Consider the following 18,927-nt stretch of genomic DNA (forward strand, 5'->3'; position numbering starts at 1 on the left):
CTGAAAGGACAGTGCCTGCAGCTTGGAAACTCTATGAGTGGAGATGATGGCCACTAGAAAACTGTCTTGAGAGTAAGGTCCTTGATGAAAGCTGAGCACAGAGGCTGAAACAGAGCCTTGATCAATACCAGAGGACGAGATTTAGATCCCATGAATGAAAAGTATGGCAAATCAGGGGGCGCAGGTGAGCCACTCCTTTGAAGAACTGGGCAACCCTCCTTTGAAGTGCCAGAGGTGTGCCCCTTTTCATCCCCTGGAAGCTGGACAGAACAGCCACTTGGACTCTCAAGGAGGCCAATGCCAGCCCCCAGGCTGGTGCTAGGGTTTCTGGTGCCCCCCTGCAGCCCATTAGTTGGCGCCCCCTACCCAACCCTTCCCCCCTCCCATCTAGCTTCTTCTCTCTCCCCTCCCCCTCAATGAGAGCAACACAAACTCCTCTACTACTCTACACCTACACCTGCCCCCAGTGCTTTTTTTTTTAGGAAAAAGGTACTGGTACTCATTATGAATAACCTTAGGGGTGGGATCACTATGGCTCCACCCTTATTGTAGCCACATTCATAGTAGCCACACCCCTTTTACCAGCCATGGCGCATATAAACAGGCATCATTGAAAATATTACACCAGTATAGATTTTTCTTCCTTATAAATAATTTCTGTAAGCTGTTACAGCGCCAGTATACTCTTTTACTTTACCTCGCTTTGCCTTTTCCCCATTATACTTCTAGAACATTAATTGTTTGACCCCTGACATGCTGTGTTTTTATGTAGATTGTTGTAAGCCACATTGGGCCTGCCCATTGGTGGGAAATTGTGAGATATAAATGCTGTAAATAAATAAATAAAATAAATAAATAAAATGACACAAACCAAATTAGCACACAGACAAGGAATTAGGAGAACAGTCTTGCCAATCTGAAACACAATATGTTATCAAAATCTCAGAACCTAATAAACAGACCCCTATTCAGACACTTGGTCTTGCAGTCACACATTCAGTACAGAGATAGCCTATCTTCAAATTCTGTCTGGCACTACTGCGCTGCCTGTGTGCGCTACTGCTCACTTTTTTCTCCTCTCTGGTGCTGGGACTGCACCCTGATGATCTCAGCAGATCATCAGGCCACCGGCCAACAATATGATCATTTCGTGTAGTGAGAGAGTCTCTAGGACACGCGGGATGGGGACGCGGGACAGTGCCAAGTATTTAAAGCGGGTTAGATCCCGCCTCCCTCACCAACCCATGGGACCCCGCAGGAAAATAGCCCAAAAAACCACTACCTGTGGCTTTTGCATTTTTCCCCGCAGGTGCTCGCGGGAAACCACCCAATTCTGTGGTTTTACCACAGAATTAGCAACCTTGCTCTTCTCCCATGACAGCCCCCTTTTTGTTCCTGTCCCCCTGCATTTAAAACCTTTTACCTCAAAGACTTTGAGGTAAAAAAAATTTAAACGCAGGGTGGCAGGAACAAAAAGGGGGCTTTCACGGGAGCTGAGGGTGGCAGGTGAGGACCAGAGGGCTGTGGCTGGAACTGTGAGCCACCAGCGGCATAAGCATGGATTGTGGCACCCTCCAGGGGCTGGCGCCCCCCTGCAATTCTTACCGCACTCACTGGGTTGCGCCAGCCCTGCCAGCCCCTGCTCCAAACCTTGCTGTAAGAATCCCACAATATCATGGGCCTCAACCTTCCAGTGACCACTCCCCACACCAGGTTTCAAAAACCTTCTAGACACGGACATAAGTCAGGGATGTGGAGGATTTCCTGGAGCAAAACATCACAGAAACCACCATGGAAGAAAATTTGAGCTTCTCTAAGGGGCTCCTCTCAATGGCCAGATCATAGGTCAGAAAGGATCTGCGTCTTCCATTTCTACTGGCCCTTGCCGGAGGACATTTTGCCCTCAAGCAATGGAAGAATGTTGCTGACCAGAATGCATTTGAGGTCCACCTACTATGGTCTGTGAGGCTAATCCGGGGCCACCAGCAAGACCCGATGAGGATGGCGCGCATTCCTGCGCAGAAGACAGCCTATCAGAGGCTACAAGGGAAGCCATACAGAGGGTCCTCTAATGGCCAGGGTTGGACTAAGACATCTATTCCAAGATAATGGTTCCCTCCGTCAACTGAAGAAATGCTCTGCTCTGGGTGCCATTAGATCGAACTGCGGGGAACCTCAGTGGTCCAGAACGAGGCAAAAGGTCTGTTGCCACAGATTCCATTCCCTCAGGTCTAGGAGAAAGTGGCTGAAAAAGTCTGACTGTACATTGTCTTTGCCCATAATATGGACCGCTGAGAGGGCCTGCAGATAGTTCTCTGCCCACTGACACAGGCATACTGCTTCCAAGGCCACTGCCTGACTCCTGGTTCCTTCCTGCTTGCTCATGTAGGCCAACATCACTCTGACCATCTTCTCCTGATGCAACCAGGTCCTCTGTACCACCCAAACCAGGCAATGAGCTCCCAAGCTGAGGAGCCTCAAATCCGTGGTAACCAAGACCCACTGAGGGGAACCCCTATCAACAAGTGAGATGGGCTGTTCCACCAGGCTAGATTAATCCTCGGCAAAAGAGGCAGAGCATACATGAGCACACAATACTGGAATACACTACCCCGCAGTCTGAAAATGACCTACGAACTGACCGACTTCCGCAAACTACTAAAGACTTATCTCTTCGAGAAAATCTACGGCAAGGATCAAAACACATAAAGCCCATGCAATCTCATAGACGCGCACCAATACACTCTCTGAACCTCAACTCCCGCGCTTAAACCCTACCTACTGACCAAATTTGTCAGACCTCCCTATTCCCTCGATTATGTTTCCCCCCTCTCAACTCACCCCTGTTATAATCCACTATTCGATCCCCTAAGAATATCTTGAACTTACTCTGTCTTATATAATTCTTCACAATGTAACCCATAATTGTACTGCAACCAACTGCACTTCCATTTTTACAATGTATTGTAAGCCACACTGAGCCCGCAAATAGGTGGGAAAATGTGGGATACAAATGCAAATAAATAAATAAATAAATAAATAAGGAAGTACTGAGAGACTGGGGCCCACAATGAAAACAGGGCCCACTACAGAGGCCACATGTGTGTCCTCGTCCAAGGCACAACCTCCACAGTTGCTGCCATGGATTCCAGGAGCTGTAAATAGTCCCTGACTGTGGGCATTGGAAGCTTGCACAATCTGCACCTTCTCTGCCCAGTCTTCCGAAAGGCACACCAACCCCTAGGCTGTGTAAAAGCAGACTCCAAGATACTCCAGCAACTGAGACGGAACCAGATGGCTTTTGGGCCAGTTTACAACCCACCCCAGAGAACACAGAGCCTCCAGAAGAGAAATGCCCTGAGAGGGGGCCGCTTCCATGGATTAAACAGTTGTCTAGATAGGGATGAACCTGAATGTCCTGGCGCCACAGATCCGCAGCCACCACCACCATCACTTTGGAAAAAGCGCAGGGCACTGTGGTCAAGCCAAAAGGCAGGGCCCAAAACAAAGTGTTGCCACAGCACACAGAAGTGCAGATATCTCCTGTGATGGGCTGTGATGGGAATGTGCAGATATGGCTCTTTGAGGTCAAGAACTCCCCCAAATGGATCAAGGCAATCACTGAGTGAAGAGTTTTCATGTGGAAATCCAGAACTCGCAGACAAGCATTCACCCTTTTGATGGTTAGTGCAGCAGGCTCTGAGCTTGGCAACCTGGGTTCGATTCCCACTATAGCTCCTTGTGACCTTGGGCAAGTCACTTAACCCTCCATTGCCCCAGGTACAAAAACACAGATTGTGAGCCCTCTAGGGACAAAGTACCTGCATATAAAGTGTACAGCGCTGCATACATCTAGTAGCATTATAGAAATGATTAGTAGCAGTAGTAGGTCCAGGATGGGACAAAAGGAGCCACTCTTTGGAGTACTGTCCCAGTCTGTGCTCCGCCAGTGAGACGGGTTCTACTGCCCCCAATGGAAATAGGTGCTGCAGAGTAAGAGTGACAGCCTGCTGCTTGAGGGCCGAGCTGTATGGAGACACCATGAAGATGTCTGAAACCAGGTGTGTGAATTCCGAGTAGCTCCTCTTGACCACCCTCCAGCACCCATTGATCTGAGGTAATACAGCCCATTCATCGTAGAAGAGAGATAGCCTGCCTTCCCCGAGAACCAACAAGGGACATGGTGCACTCTCGCTGGGCAGCTTAGGCGGCAGCAGTCCCACCTGAGGTTCCTGGGGCACCAGCTCTTTTAAGGCCAAAAAGGAGCCCTACTTTAAGGATCTCCCCTGCCCCCCACCTGGACCAGAGAGTGCCCTGGTGACCTAAAAAGGCCCATCCCTTTGGAGCGCACTCAGGAGAGAAGGGACCCCATATCCTTCACCAGCGTCATCAAATCTTCACTATGCAACTTTGTAAATCTATGAGCCCCGAAAATGAGCACCTAAACTAGTTACCTTACACAGCACTATCTTCAATGTGATGAACCTTCATTGTAGAACACCCTTTCATCTGGCCTAAGACTGAAAACATCTTTCCAGAAATTTTAACTTGGTCTGAAAACATCTCTCTGATGTTGAATACAAATCCTGAACTCTAACTTGTTCTATCCACCTCCCTCTTTATGCTGGTGGGATGGCCTGGTGCTGAGCTGAACCTCATGTCATCTTTCTGTTCACTCCTCCTCAAATTGATTGTAATGTAACTTTTTAAATCTTTCTGCATTATATCTTATAAACAAATTTGTTAACTGCTTGGAAGGTTTCCGATTTGGCAGTGCATCAAGCCCTAAAGTGAAACTTGGGACCCTCCATCTTTGTATTCCTGCGGCCAGGAAAGCCCAATAGTGTCAGTGCAAAAGTAAATTTAATGACATATTTAGTAACCTGTGGTACTGTAGGTTAATAAATCCCACAGTAAGTTTTTGTGCATTAAAATATTGCATTTTACTGCAGCTTAGTAACAAGGTTCCTTAAGCTAGCAAACTGGTCTTGCTGAAATTATGGCAGCTTCTGCTATTTGTTAAATGGGTTCTTAGAAAATTATAAAGGTAAGGCAAACTGATATTTTTCTCATCAAGACTACGGCAGCTTGAAAAACAGTCATTAACAGTAAACTATTGTACTGAAAGTCCACAAGGTTCAGACATTGTTTTAAACATCTGGACAAGCAGCAGTTTTAAAACTGTTTTTTTAAACTTGAAGGAAGAACAGAGGAAAACAGCAATCTTAGCTTTTTAATGTTTTTAGTCTCTGAAAAGCACATAACAAACCCTGGACGCAACACAGAAAAATTATTGTAACATCCTATGTTTGTTATTAATAGTACATTACGCAATCACCTTTCACAAATGTCCCTGACATGGACTATTGCTCACAAATATCAAACTTGCACCAATTCAACCAGGTTTCTGACTCTGAATCCAAGGGGTACTGGGAGTCTAACTGCACTTCCGAGTCCTCCGCTGCCACCTCCACGGAGACTGGAACCTCCAAGGCACCTTCCTAACCCCTCTTCACTTGTTCAGTACCGTTTCTGTTTTACCATTCTCACTTTAAGTAATTCCCTTATCCCTTATTTGTCCTGTTTGTCTATCCTGATTACTTTGTAAGCTCTGTCGAGCAGGGACTGTCTTTTCAAGTTCAAGTGTACAGCGCTGCGTACATCTAGTACCACTATAGAAATGATTAGTAGTAGTAGCACCCAAATCCCATCTATGGCGCTTAGAAGTTACAATGGGGCACCTGCCGGTCTCTTCTGGGCCCCCCACCCCAAGGTGAGGAACCAGTGTCCACCTGCAACGCATGCTTAACTATCTGAATTAAGCTCTAGAGACAAAAAATCCAGAGGGCCCATAGAATTCTGCTTTCTCTACCTCCACCTGTTGGAACGAAGGAATAGCACCCATTCATGAAGAGCAGTGGAACTGACGCTAAGGAAGATGCTACAAATTACCAAACTAGTGCACTCAAAAGAAGCTGGTGTTCAAAACAATTTTTAAAAAATCATAGAATGCTAAATAAGGCCCTTAAAATCAACAAGAGATTTACCACATTAATGGGCAGATGATCAAAAGCAAACACGGACGTTAGAGGCCATTAACACCAGACTAGTGCCCGCGTTTGCCTGTGCCCCAAGATCAGAGCCGGTGAGCATATGCAACAACTTGCTTGCTGGCTCTGAACACTAATAGCATGCAACTGCATACTAAACATGGTTTGGGGCCGCTAGACTACCAGCTCTTTTGTTGGGGGTGGGGTCTTCTGCAAGGTGGAGGGGTGCTCTGTCCAGTGGGGGAGGGGGTGTTGGAGGGTGGACCTCCAGCATGCATGGCATATTTGACAGGTCCAGGCTTTCTTTTCACAGCCTGGGGGATTATGCCTTGGGTGCATGCCCAGGCACAATCCGTTCAGAGAAGTAGCCCAATGATCAAAACTAATAGCATGGGAAAATTAGGTTCTTACCTTGGTAATTTTCTTTCCTTTAGTCATAGCAGATGAATCCATTACGAGTGGGTTGTGTCCAACCAGCAGGGGGAGATAGAGAGCACTGAAAAACCAAAGTGCCTCATGGCCAGCTAGCTCCATCTACCTCTTCAGTATTTGAAGCTGCCAAAGCAGTGTTACACCACAAAGCATAATAACATGAACTTTCCTCACAGCGGATGAACGCCCCAAAACTGGAGCTATAAGTCAAAGGAGGGAATGGACTCATCCTCCTGTAACTGAACAGAAATCCTGAAGACTGTTTTCCAACTTCTCCCAATGAGGGAACATATCTACAGGAAAAACTGAACATAAAAGTAACATGAATCACATAATGAACCACTGAGGGAGGGCTCATGGATTCATCTGCTATGACTAAAGTAAGAACCCAATTTTCCCTTCCTTGTCAACAAGCAGATGAATCCATTACGAGTGGGATGTATCAAAGCAATCCCTAGATAGGGTGGGAACAAGCCACACCACGCGCTAGCACTTGTGCTCCAAAATGCACGTCTCTCATGGCAGCCACATCCAGCCTGTAATGTCGGGCAAACGAGAGCTTAGAAGCCCAAGTAGCTGCACTACAAATCTCTTGAAGAGAGAGTGCTCCAGTTTCAGCCCAAGAGGAAATCACTCTTGTGGAATGTGCCTTAAAGGCTTCAGGCGGAGGCCGGCCAGATAGCAGATATGCTGAAAAGACAGCTTCTTTGAGCCAACGGGCTATAGTGGCCTTAGACGTTGGAGACCCTCTGCGCGGACCTGACAAAAGAACAAAAAGATGGTCAGAGGTCCTGAAGGCATTTGACATGCGCAGATATTGCAACAAAGCCCTTCGCACATCCAGAAGGTGCAACTGCCCATAGGCTTCTGGAAACTCCTCTTTAGAAAAGGAGGGCTGGAGAGACCTCGGTATGTCAGAAATGCAATCAGGGATCAAATTCCTTTTTCCACTCGTTCTGGGAATGTAGGCTGACCCAGGTCTTTTGGAGTGAGGTGTACGAATATCTGGGGAGGCTGTTGGGACTTGTTATACCATTATCCCCGGAAGCAATATTACTGGATAACTATGAAACATTCAAAATAGGCAAAAAAAAATCACTCACTTTGATTCTTAGAAAAGCGGGGCTTATGGGGAAGAAAGTGATCTTGGGAGTGTGGGTTGGGGAAGAAGCGCCATTATTCTGGACATGGAGGAATCGATTCCATGCGCTGATGCTATTGGAACCACAGTTTGCTAGGCAAACCCCCAAGCGTTTAACGTTTTTCCAAGCAGTATGGGATGTGTATGTCGAATCCCTTCCGCACCACGCCAGAAATCTACTTTGGAATTCTTGTTAGTCAATAGACTGTTGCAGTGAGGTGGGGATGCTCCGTGGTACAAACATACAGGCATGTCAGATAGAGAAGTAGCAAAGGCTCTGATTGGGTGGGTCCCTCTCCCTCCCCCCTCCCTTTTTCTTTTTTTGTGAAGAGAATTTGTTCAGTTTTGCTTTAAGATACTCAGAGGAGATAGATAATAGAGAACTGTACAAGGGATGGCATTATAATATCACGATAAAATGTGCTGAGCTAGAAATAAGAATGACCTTAAATTATGCAGAGGTTGGTGGATAATATCTGACAAGTGATGGCAGACAATCTCTAATTAATGTTGGGGCCATCTCTGACTTTGGAAAACTGGAATGTGGAAGGGAAGAGGGGAGATGGTATGGGGGAATAATGGGAGGGAAGGGGAGGGGGGAGGAAAATACAATAAAAGGATAATATCAACAAGTGTCAATACCGATTTGAGCAACTGAGGGTTAAACTTGAAATATGTAAAGATTATTGTAGTATTACTCAATTTGTTGTGAATTTTTCATATCACCAATAAAAATTGTTGAAACAAAAAAAAGAAAAGGAGGGCAGGAAAATAGGCTGGCTTAGGTGAAACGCTGAAACCACCTTAGGCATGAAGGAAGGCACCGTACGTACCATTACTTCGGACTCTGAGAATTGCAGAAAAGGGTCTCAACAGGACAGCGCCTGGAGCTCAGATACCCATCTCGCCGATGTCACGGCCACCAAAAGACCGTCTTTAAGGTCACATCCTTCTCCGAAGCTCGCCTAAGCGGCTCGAAGGGCGAACACTGAAGGGCCTTTAAAACTAACCCCAGGTCCCAGGCCGGACACGGGGCCCGCACGGGAGGACGGAGCCGAAGCACCCCTCTAAGAAACCGTGTCACATCTGGGCAAGCAGCCAGAGAGAGGCCAGAGACCTCCCCTCAAAAACATGCTAAGGCTGCCACTTGAACACGCAGGGAATTATAGGCCAAGCCTTTTTGTAAACCATCCTGCAAAAAGCCAAGTATCGGCGAGACAGAAGCACGCATGGGTGTGATCACTTTAGAAGCACACCAAGCCTCAAATTGGCGCCAAATCCTGGCATAAGCCACGGACGTGGAACGCTTGCGGGCCTGTAGGAGAGTGGAAATGACTTTACTGGAATATCCCTTGTCTCTCAATTGTGCCCTCTCAATAGGCATGCCGTAAGACCAAAGCGGCAGGCACCCTCCATGGTCACCGGGCCCTGTGACAACAGGTTCGGTACCAGAGGTAATGGCAGGGGATCCTCTACCAGCATCCGCCGGAGGTCCGCATACCACGGCCTCCTGGGCCAATCCGGGCCAATGAGAACCACCTCTCCTTGGTGGAGCCGAATCCGCAGGAGTACTCGCCCTATCAAGGCCCACGGAAGGAACACATACAGGAGGCCCTGAGGCCAGGGTTGAGCCAAGGCATCCAACCCTGCCGAACGAGGATCTCTCCATCTGCTGTAGAAGCACGGGACTTTGGCATTTGTGCTTGACGCCATAAGATTCATTACGGGCTTTCCCCATTTGGCACATATCTGCAGGAATACTTCGTCTGCAAGTTCCCATTCCGCTGGGTCAATTTGATTCCTGCTCAGATAATCGACTTGCACGTTGCTCTGACCTGCAATATGAGCTGCTGACAGAAACTGCAGATGAAGCTCGGCCCAGTGGCAAATCTGCGCGGCCTGCGCGGCTAGTGCTATGCACTGAGTGCCTCCTTGGCGATTTATGTAGGCCACTGCTGTCGTGCTGTCCAACAGAACTCTGACAGCCAATCCTTCCAGGGTCAATTGAAAGGCCAGAAGCGCCTGGAAAATCGCTTTCAACTTCAAGCGATTGATGGATCACTCCAACTCCTCGGGTGTCCAAAGACCCTGGGCATGCCTTCCCCGGCAATGTGCACCCCAGCCCTTCAGGCTGGCATCTGTTAACACCAGGCACCAATTGGGGAGCGCTAGCAGCATTCCTTGCCACAGCATGCTGTCTGAGAGCACCCACTCCATACTGAGCCGAGCCGCAGGGAGCCACTGAGTCTGCATTGATAATCCTGAGATATTGGAGACCACCGTTGAAGCAGGGAGCACTGCAGAGGTCTCAGGTGCGCTCTCACCCAAGGCACCACTTCCAAAGTGGCCGTCATCGACCCCAACAGCTGGGCTATGTCCCAAACTCGCGGGCAAGGCATCCTCAGGAGCAGACGCACCTGGTTCTGAAGCTTGCACCGCCTTTGCTCGGGTAGGAAGACCATCCCCGAGGCTGTGTCGAACCGGACCCCCAAATATTCTAGAGATTGAGAGGGGGGTCAGGTGACTTTTGGCTATATTGACGACCCAGCCCAGAGACTGCAGTACTCAGACCACTCTGGCTGTAACCTGATGACTCTCTTCTGCAGCGTCTGCTCTGATGAGCCAGTCGTCTAGGTACGGGTGAACCCGGATACCCTCTCGCCTGAGAAAATCAGCTACCACCACCATTATCTTGGAAAAGGTTCGGGGAGCTGTGGCGAGGCCAAAAGGCAAGGCACGAAACTGGAAATGTTTTCCCATCACCGCAAAACGCAGAAACCTCTGGTGCGGGGGCCAAATTGGTATGTGCAAGTAAGCTTCTTTCAGGTCCAGAGACATGAGAAACTCTCCTGGCTGTACCACCACTATGACGGAGCGCAGGGTTTCCATGTGAAAATGCTGCACGTTCAGAGACTTGTTGACTTGTTTTAAGTCTAGGATAGGCCGAAAAGACCCTCCTTTTCGCGGCACCACGAAGTAAATGGAGCAACGGCCAGAGCCGCATTCGGCGGGAGGCACGGGGGAAACCGCCCCAATGTGAATCAAGTCTTGCAAGGTCTCCTCTACCGCCGCCCGCTTGGCAGCAGAACCGCATCGGGACTCCACAAACACGTCTCTTATCGTGGCATTCTATTCTGTAGCCTTCTCTGATCAGGTCCAAGACCCACTGATCTGAGGTAATCTTGGCCCACTCCTCGAGAAAGAGGGAAAGTCGTCCTCCTATCACAGGAATCGAGGACGGGACCGGCGCACCATCATTGAGAGGGTCGCCCATGAACTCCAGGTCTCGAGCCTGCTGCTGCTGAACGTTTGTCCGAGCGAAAAGAGTTCCTCTGCTGAAAACGGGCACGTGAAGTGAACCCAGCAGAACACCCCGGGCAGTACCTTCTAGCTCCATGGAAGAAAGGTCTGTAAGAAGAGGGAATCGCCTGACCCTTGGAAGAAGGCCGCGGCCTATCCTCGGGTAAGCGCTGGGGTTTGACATCCCCCAGGCCTTTCACAATTTTCTCCATATCCTCACCAACAGGAGAAGGCCTTGAAAGGGCAACTTCACCAACCTTTGCTTAGAGGCCATGTCAGCTGCCCAATGATGTAGCCACAGAAGATGGCGAGCTGCCACCTACAGCCATCTGTTTAGCCGAAGCTCTGACCAGATCACAAAGGGCGTCAGCCAAAAATGACAAGGCCGACTCCATCCGCGGTGCCACCTCCGTAAGGGCTCCGCTCCATCTCCGGGCTGTTCCACTGCCTGTTGTAACCAAGCGAGGCAGGCTCGGGCAGCGTAGCAGCTGCATGCAGCCACCCGTAAGGATAGGCCTGAAATTTCAAAGGACCATTTCATAGCTGCCTCCAGGCGACGGTCCTGCATGTCCTTCAGGGCAACTCCTCCTTCCACTGGGAGGGTAGTTTTCTTTTTCACAGCCGTGACTAGGGCATCCACTTTAGGCACTGCTAGGCGCGTCAAATGCTCCTCACTTAGAAGGTATAATTGCCCCATAGCCCTGGCGACTTTCAAAGGCCCCTCGGGGTCAGTCCATTGAGCCACGATAAGCTCTTGGATGGAGTCATGCAAAGGAAAGGCTCAAGCAGGCTTCTTAATACTTGCCATCCTAGGATTACCGGAGGAGGTCTCACTACTCCCAGGGTCTTCTATAGAGAGGACCTGCAAGGCATCAGTAATAAGCGCTGGCAGCTCATCGCAGTGGAAAATCCTCACCGCGGAAGGATCATCTGGATCCGGTGGCAATCCTGCACCTTCTTCTGGCTCTCCAGACCATGAAGGCCTGCCAGACCCCTCAGAGTCCTCACATCCCGACCATGGGGGGAGGGGGGTGCGCCACTCTCTGAAGGGGAATCCACCCTTCTGCGCTTGTCTTGCGGCCATCTGTCAGGGGAAAACGCGCCTGACGGTAATCCAAGGCCAGACTCCACTGGAGGGGATACAGAAAGCAGGGCCGCAGAGGACCCCTGCGGAAGAGCTCTTTTTAACATGTATGAATTATGCAGCAATAAAACAAATTCAGGGGAAAATGGCTCACCCTGGCCTCCCGGTTCCAGTCCGAGGGAAACAGCTCTTTTATTAGCCTCTACACGAGGCGCCCCTCCAGGCTCAAACCCCTCCGCCTCAGCGGGGGTTGCGCCATGCTGTTCCAAAATGGCGCCCGCTGCCAGCTCCATGGAGCGGGAAGGAACATCATTCGCCATTTTCGGGCCGGCTCTACCGTCTGAAAAGCACGCCTTACAGGGCCCCGCTGCAGATCTGCGCTTGCCACAAACGGAACAGCGCTTTACTTTCTCAGCAGTCATCGCCAAAAGCGGCGGAAATTCAAAATGGCGGATTCGCGCCAAAATCATCCCTAACACAGGCCCTCCCCAGAGGAGCTACAAAATGCTCTTACCTCACCAGACAGAGTCTCTGAGCTCCAGTCATGCTGCACAATCAGAAGAAAACCTCTTTTCTGGGATCGCAGCGCCAAAGCACGACGCGACTTCTTTTTTTTTTTTTTTAATAACGCTGTGAGGAAAGTTTGAGGCAACAGCGAAAGAGGCAAATTTCCAACTCCGGAGGATCAGTAGCGTGGGAAAGGCAGGGAAAGGGCGAACCTATGTGCCTGCATCCACAGCATGGGCAAAGACAGGGACAGGGCTTGCCTATTTGTCTACTTCCACATCAGGGGCTGGGTAAGGCAGGGAAAGGGCTAACCTATTTGCCTTTAAAGTGGGCACCATCAGCCACAACACCCCTGCTACAACTGGCAAAAGCACAGGAGCCACCCCAGGCAGATTTTCTGAAGGAGCTTGAACAAGCTGCAACCACCCTGCTGGGGAGATAGAGAATACTGAAGAGGCAGATGGAGTTAGCTGGCCATGAGGCACTATGGTTTTTCAGTGCTCTCTATCTCCCCCTGCTGGTTGATGGACACAACCCACTCGTAATGGATTCATCTGCTTGATGACAAGGAAGCATAAATTTGCATGGTATTAGTTTTTATCATCAGGGTGTTGTTTCCCCACACTGTTCCAGCGCTAATTTTACATTGCTGTTCAGAATAGCGTAGTGAAACTGATCATCAGGTCATAAGTATAGCAAATGTTCCAAGGAAGGTGGGAGCTATGAATATAGCTGTGAAAAGCATTGAAGACATCTTCCTAAACACAAAAAAATATCAAACCAACCCCAGCGAATCTGCATGTTTATCAGTGGAAATATTTAATTTACAGCATAGTGAAGCAATGTGGCTAATGTTCGTTCTTTTAGATACTTGGCATGTTTACTAAGGCATGTTAGCATTTTTTAGCGTGCCTACAATTAGCGAGCACGCTAACCGTGTAGGCACCCATAGGGATATTATAGGCAAGTAGATGGTTACTGTGCATTAAAAAATGCTAACGTGCCTATAAAGCGGCTTAGTAAACAGGGCCCTAAAACTGAAGGTGAAACAAACAGTCACTAATTATTCAAGAATAAGTCACGGTGTTGACTTAACGAATGGAATTTAACTTTCAAAATCTACTCATAAGTGTACCAAGTTAGTGACAATCCAAAGAAATTAGGAGACTCACCTTACTCCTCTGATGGAAGAAGCACTGAAGTTCCACTCATGAATACCTTTCTGTAACAGAGGACAAAACTTGTTTAAACAAAAGTAAAGAAAAAAAAAGAAAATGGATAGAAATAAAATTATTTACATATCACATACCACTATAAAGAGCCAGGATTTAAGAACTGGAAAAAAATACAGCTGAAAAATGTACAATGCCTGGATGTCTATTTTCACAATTTGTAAAACTTCTTCTTTTGCCAAAGGTCTAAATTTCTTGCAATCTAGGAAGGATCCAATTTCATGAAGGTGGGGTGGGGGGAGGGGGGGGGTGCGCAATAATGCATAAAGGCAATTTAGCAAAAATATCAAAGTTGCAGGTTTATGCATGCATGTAGATAGCAAAAGACATGCTATTTCAAAATTAGGCCATCAAACCAATGTACAGGCTGAATCTCTTCATGTGTCCTTTAAAGGCGATAATTATCAATGTCCTATATTATTCACAGTTAGAAAGATAATAATTTAAATTTCATTTGGCATGTCAATCTCACTTACCTAGTACAAAAAAAACTAGCTATTTAAAATAGCCAACATTAGCAAAACCACCTGTCCTCCTTGGTCCAAATGGACAAATTGGAAACCTTTCTGGGAATGTAATGTTACAAAAATATTTCTTCCTTGCTTTTTTCGTACCATGAAGTTGTCATTCCGCTTTTCAGGCATCCTCATTTGTAAGAGGACTTTTTGGTGGTTTTGTATTAGGAAGGAAGACACAGATTGCTGCTTTGCTAGTAAGGTTCATCAGTTTGCCTTCATTCCAAACACAATTTGAAAGTGATGCAGAGATTTAAATTAGAAAAGTTGTTCAATGAACATGAATTATCCAACTAGACTTCTGGCACTCTCATCATTTCATCATGCTTGTTCTTACTGCTCAATCAACAAGGACATAGTTCAACAAGAAGTACAAAAACAATCTTCTATATCGTCTAAAGGGTGGTACAAACTCCTTATCCTATTTGTGATTGACTAATGCAACTTAATTTATTTGGGGCTTCCGAAAAAGCTCGTGCAGCCTGCAGAACATGACAGCAAAAACGATTTTGAAATGTAAGAGATGGACAGGCAACATCTGGTCTTATTGCATAAGTACATAAGCATCGCCATGCTGGGACAGACCAAGGGTCCATTGAGCCCAGCACCCTGTCACCGACAGCGGCCAAAACAACAAGCAATTTGTCCCGCCCATCCTAGAAATACTGTATTATTCCCTTGTCCATGCAATAACATTTTATGACTTTTTCCTCCAGGAAGCCGTCCAACCCTTTTTTGAAGTCCGCTAAGTTAACTGCCTTAACCACCTTTACCAGCAGCGAATTCCAGAGTTTAACTACGCGATGAGTGAGCAAACATTTCCTCCAATTCGTTTTAAATTTACCACACTGCAGCTTTATTGCATGCCCCCTTGTCCTAGTATTTTTGGAAAGCGTAAACAGACGCTCCACATCGACCCGTTCCATTCCACTCATCATCTTATAGACCTCTATCATATCTCCCCTCAGCCGCCTTTTCTCCAAGCTGAAGAGCCCCAGCCTCTTCAGCCTATCCTGATAGGGAAGTCGTCCCATCCCCTTTATCATTTTCATCACCCTTCTCTGCACCTTTTCCAATTCCACTGTCTTTTTTGAGGTGCGGCGACCAGAATTGAACACACTACTCAAGGTGCGGTCGCACCATGGAGCGATACAACAACAGAATAATATCCTTATTTTTGTTTTCAATCCCTTTCCTAATGATACCCAACATTCTATTTGCTTTCCTAGCCGCAGCAGCACATTGAACAGAAGTTTTCAACATATCATCGACGACACCTAGATCCCTTTCTCAATCCGTGACTCCCAACGCTGAACCTTGCATGATGTAGTTATAGTTTGGGTTCCTCTTTCCCACATGCATCACTTTGCACTTGTTCACATTAAACGTCATCTGCCATTTAGACGCCCAGTCTCCCAGTCTCATAAGGTCTTCTTGTAGTTTTTCACAATCTTCCCGCGATTTGACTACTTTGAATAACTTTGTGTTATCGGCAAATTTGATTACCTCACTAGTTACCCCCATCTCTAGGTCATTTATGAATATGTTAAAAAGCACCTCACTGGATTTGAGAATGATCTTTAAGTATCTGACTTTTGTTTTCAAGATACTGCATGGTACTTCTTGCCACACTGTCCTCATTTGGGTTCCAGGGCTCTGTCCTCTCCTGGTTCTCCTCCTATCTCTCCCACCGCACCTTCAAAGTTCACTCTCATGGATCTTCCTCCACCCCCATCCCCTTATCTGTTGGTGTTCCCCAGGGATCGGTCCTTGGACCCCTTCTCTTCTCAATCTACACCTCTTCCCTGGGCTCCCTGATCTCATCTCATGGTTTCCAGTATCATCTCTATGCTGATGACACCCAACTGTATCTCTCCACACCAGACATCACCGTGGAGACCCAGGCAAAGGTATCGGCCTGCTTATCCGACATTGCTGCCTGGATGTCCAACCGCCACCTGAAACTGAACATGTCCAAGACCGAGCTTATCGTCTTTCCACCAAAACCCACTTCTCCTCTTCCTCCACTTTCTATCTCAGTTGATAACACCCTCATCCTCCCCGTCTCATCTGCCCGCAACCTCGGAGTCATCTTTGACTCCTCTCTCTCCTTCTCTGCGCATATCCAGCAGATAGCCAAGACCTGTCACTTCTTCCTCTTTAACATCAGCAAAATTCGCCCTTTCCTCTCTGAACACACCACCCGAACTCTCGTCCACGCTCTCATTACCTCTCGCCTGGACTACTGCAACTTACTCCTCACCGGCCTCCCACTTAGCCATCTATCCCCCCTTCAGTCTGTTCAGAACTCTGCTGCACGTCTCATATTCCGCCAGAACCGATATACTCATATCACCCCTCTCCTCAGGTCACTTCACTGGCTTCCGATCAGATACCGCATTCAATTCAAGCTTCTCCTTCTTACCTACAAATGCACTCAGTCTGCTGCCCCTCACTACCTCTCTACCCTCATCTCCCCTTACGTTCCCGCCCGTAACCTCCGTTCACAGGATAAATCCCTCCTCTCAGTACCCTTCTCCACCACCGCCAACTCCAGGCTCCGCTCATTCTGCCTCGCCTCACCCTATGCTTGGAACAACCTTCCTGAACCCTTACGCCAAGCCCCCTCCCTGCCCGTCTTCAAGTCTTTGCTTAAAGCCCACCTCTTCAATGCTGCGTTCGGCACCTAACCCTTACCGTTCAGTGAATCCAGAATGCCCCAATTTGACTGCCCCTATCGGACCGACCGTTCACTTGTCTATTAGATTGTAAGCTCTTTGAGCAGGGACTGTCTCTCTTTGTTAAATTGTACAGCGCTGCGTAACCCTAGTAGCGCTCTAGAAATGTTAAGTAGTAGTAGTAGTAGTAGTATTGGTCCAGGTTATTTTACATTCTGGTTTTGTACAATATGTTGCCAGATGAATGCTGCATTCAAAGAGTTAAGATTTAAATGTTCCTTCAGTGACAGAAATTAGAATGATCTCCCTAATATGGAACAACTTATCTGAAGATATTAGAACATGCTCCTCCTATCTGGGTTTTCGGAAAATAATTAAGATTCTGAGGATGGGTAAGTGGATTTAGCAGATCTCACTTGTTGCATTGTGTTAATTTTGAAACTTGATCTTAAGTATTGTAGAATGAATGAATATAATGTTTTAAGATGTATATGGCTTAATTGTTCATTTGATTACAAAATTTGGTATGAAGTAGGATACAACAATTTGTATTAATGACTAAATAGGGCAGTCATGCTGATCTCTGCCATAATTCCATGCAAGTACTATAAAGATATACATAAAAAGTATACAGGAAATGAGATTTTAACATAGGAAGTGAAACCTTATGAAGCATTTTTTTTTTATCAGACAGAAAAAAGTCTAGAAATCTAATGAAAAATTAGAAAAAAGATAAAGACGACTAGGCGCGAGTCCTGAACATGGAAACAAAATCAAGACACTGGCAAGAAGATATTTTCAGCAACTCTCCACTGTGGCTTTTAACTAACAACTATGGGCTGTTAGGGATATTGTTTTGCGTCTGCTCATCTACCAGAAAGACTTGTACTATCTCAAAACAATGCTGCTCAACTATTGTTAGCGCCCAAATTTAGTATAATGAGGGTGCAAAAATACACTTTCTCTGAATGCTCCATATTTTTCTACGCATTTATCATCAGTTTGAAGGATCCTATTTTTTTTTTTTAAATTTAGGCTAGATCTTCATTTCTAACTTGTGTCCTCCACCCCCAAACTCACGTTCAATGTATCCCCCTTTTTCTATTTCTCAAGTCCCCTCAGTCCATAAACCTAGTGTCCATCTTTAACTCATCCTTCATGTCTACACATGTCCAAAACATTTAATTTATTTTCTTATGTCAATCTCATCTGATCTCTTTTCTAAGCACAGTAACAAAACCTATATCCGTTCTCTGATCTCTTGCCATCTAAATTTCTGCAACCTACTTTTCACACGTCTCCCACTGAATCTCCCTTTACAGTCATCTATTCAAAATTCTACCATGTGGCTACACCCATCAACACTCCCTGTTCCCAAATCACTACACTGGCTCCCCGTCTACTTAAGTATACAGTTACTCTTATTCATCTCCAGATAGTAAGAATCAAGAATACTGAGAATTAAAAAGTAATGTATACCAGAAATGTACAAATCTTTGTGCTGCACTACAATCAAACTTCTTTTGCCTCTCTCCCCTCTCTTGACAAATTAACATGGTATTTCAGGGTAGAACAATTCTCCAATGACATGTTATTCCTTAGGACCAAATCTAAAGGTGATAATGTGAGAGTCCAATGGATCAAGAGGAATCCACTGAAACTTGGAGCACTTTACAGAAATGTCCACACTTAATTGATGTGATTTTTGTGACTGAATGAATACATTGGATCATTCCCTGCAGTACTTCAATGACTGCTTATTTGCATCAAGTGTCTTATTTAGATGTTATGATATGAAAAGGACAAAAGAGAGTACATACCACCATCTATTGTAATCCTGTTAAATAATTTTTTGCGATGATAGCCATCATCCAAGGAATATGAGAAGCGCACCGGCTGTTGGAACAAATACATGACAGGTACAAAAACTGTCCACCTGGAATGAGTTTACAATCTAGGATTTTAGCAAGCAGGGTGCGTGAGAGAGG

At 46.7% G+C, this 18,927-nt stretch overlaps 1 protein-coding gene across 6 annotated transcripts in view; it reads right to left on the reverse strand.

Annotated features, from left to right (window-relative positions):
• The window catches only part of MAP3K5 (mitogen-activated protein kinase kinase kinase 5), a 534,389-nt gene that overhangs the window by 219,905 nt on the left and 295,557 nt on the right, over positions 1-18,927 (reverse strand). For all 6 annotated transcript variants that reach the window (XR_003941620.1, XM_030198514.1, XM_030198515.1 and 3 more), the window contains one exon: positions 13,687-13,736. Coding sequence is in view for 5 of the 6 variants with exons in the window: in XM_030198514.1 (XP_030054374.1) it covers positions 13,687-13,736 (50 nt within the window). In the remaining variant the exon portion in view is untranslated. The remainder of the gene's footprint in view (positions 1-13,686; positions 13,737-18,927) is intronic.

This window comes from Microcaecilia unicolor, chromosome 3, assembly GCF_901765095.1.
Source record: "Microcaecilia unicolor chromosome 3, aMicUni1.1, whole genome shotgun sequence".
Classification (NCBI taxonomy): domain Eukaryota; kingdom Metazoa; phylum Chordata; class Amphibia; order Gymnophiona; family Siphonopidae; genus Microcaecilia; species Microcaecilia unicolor.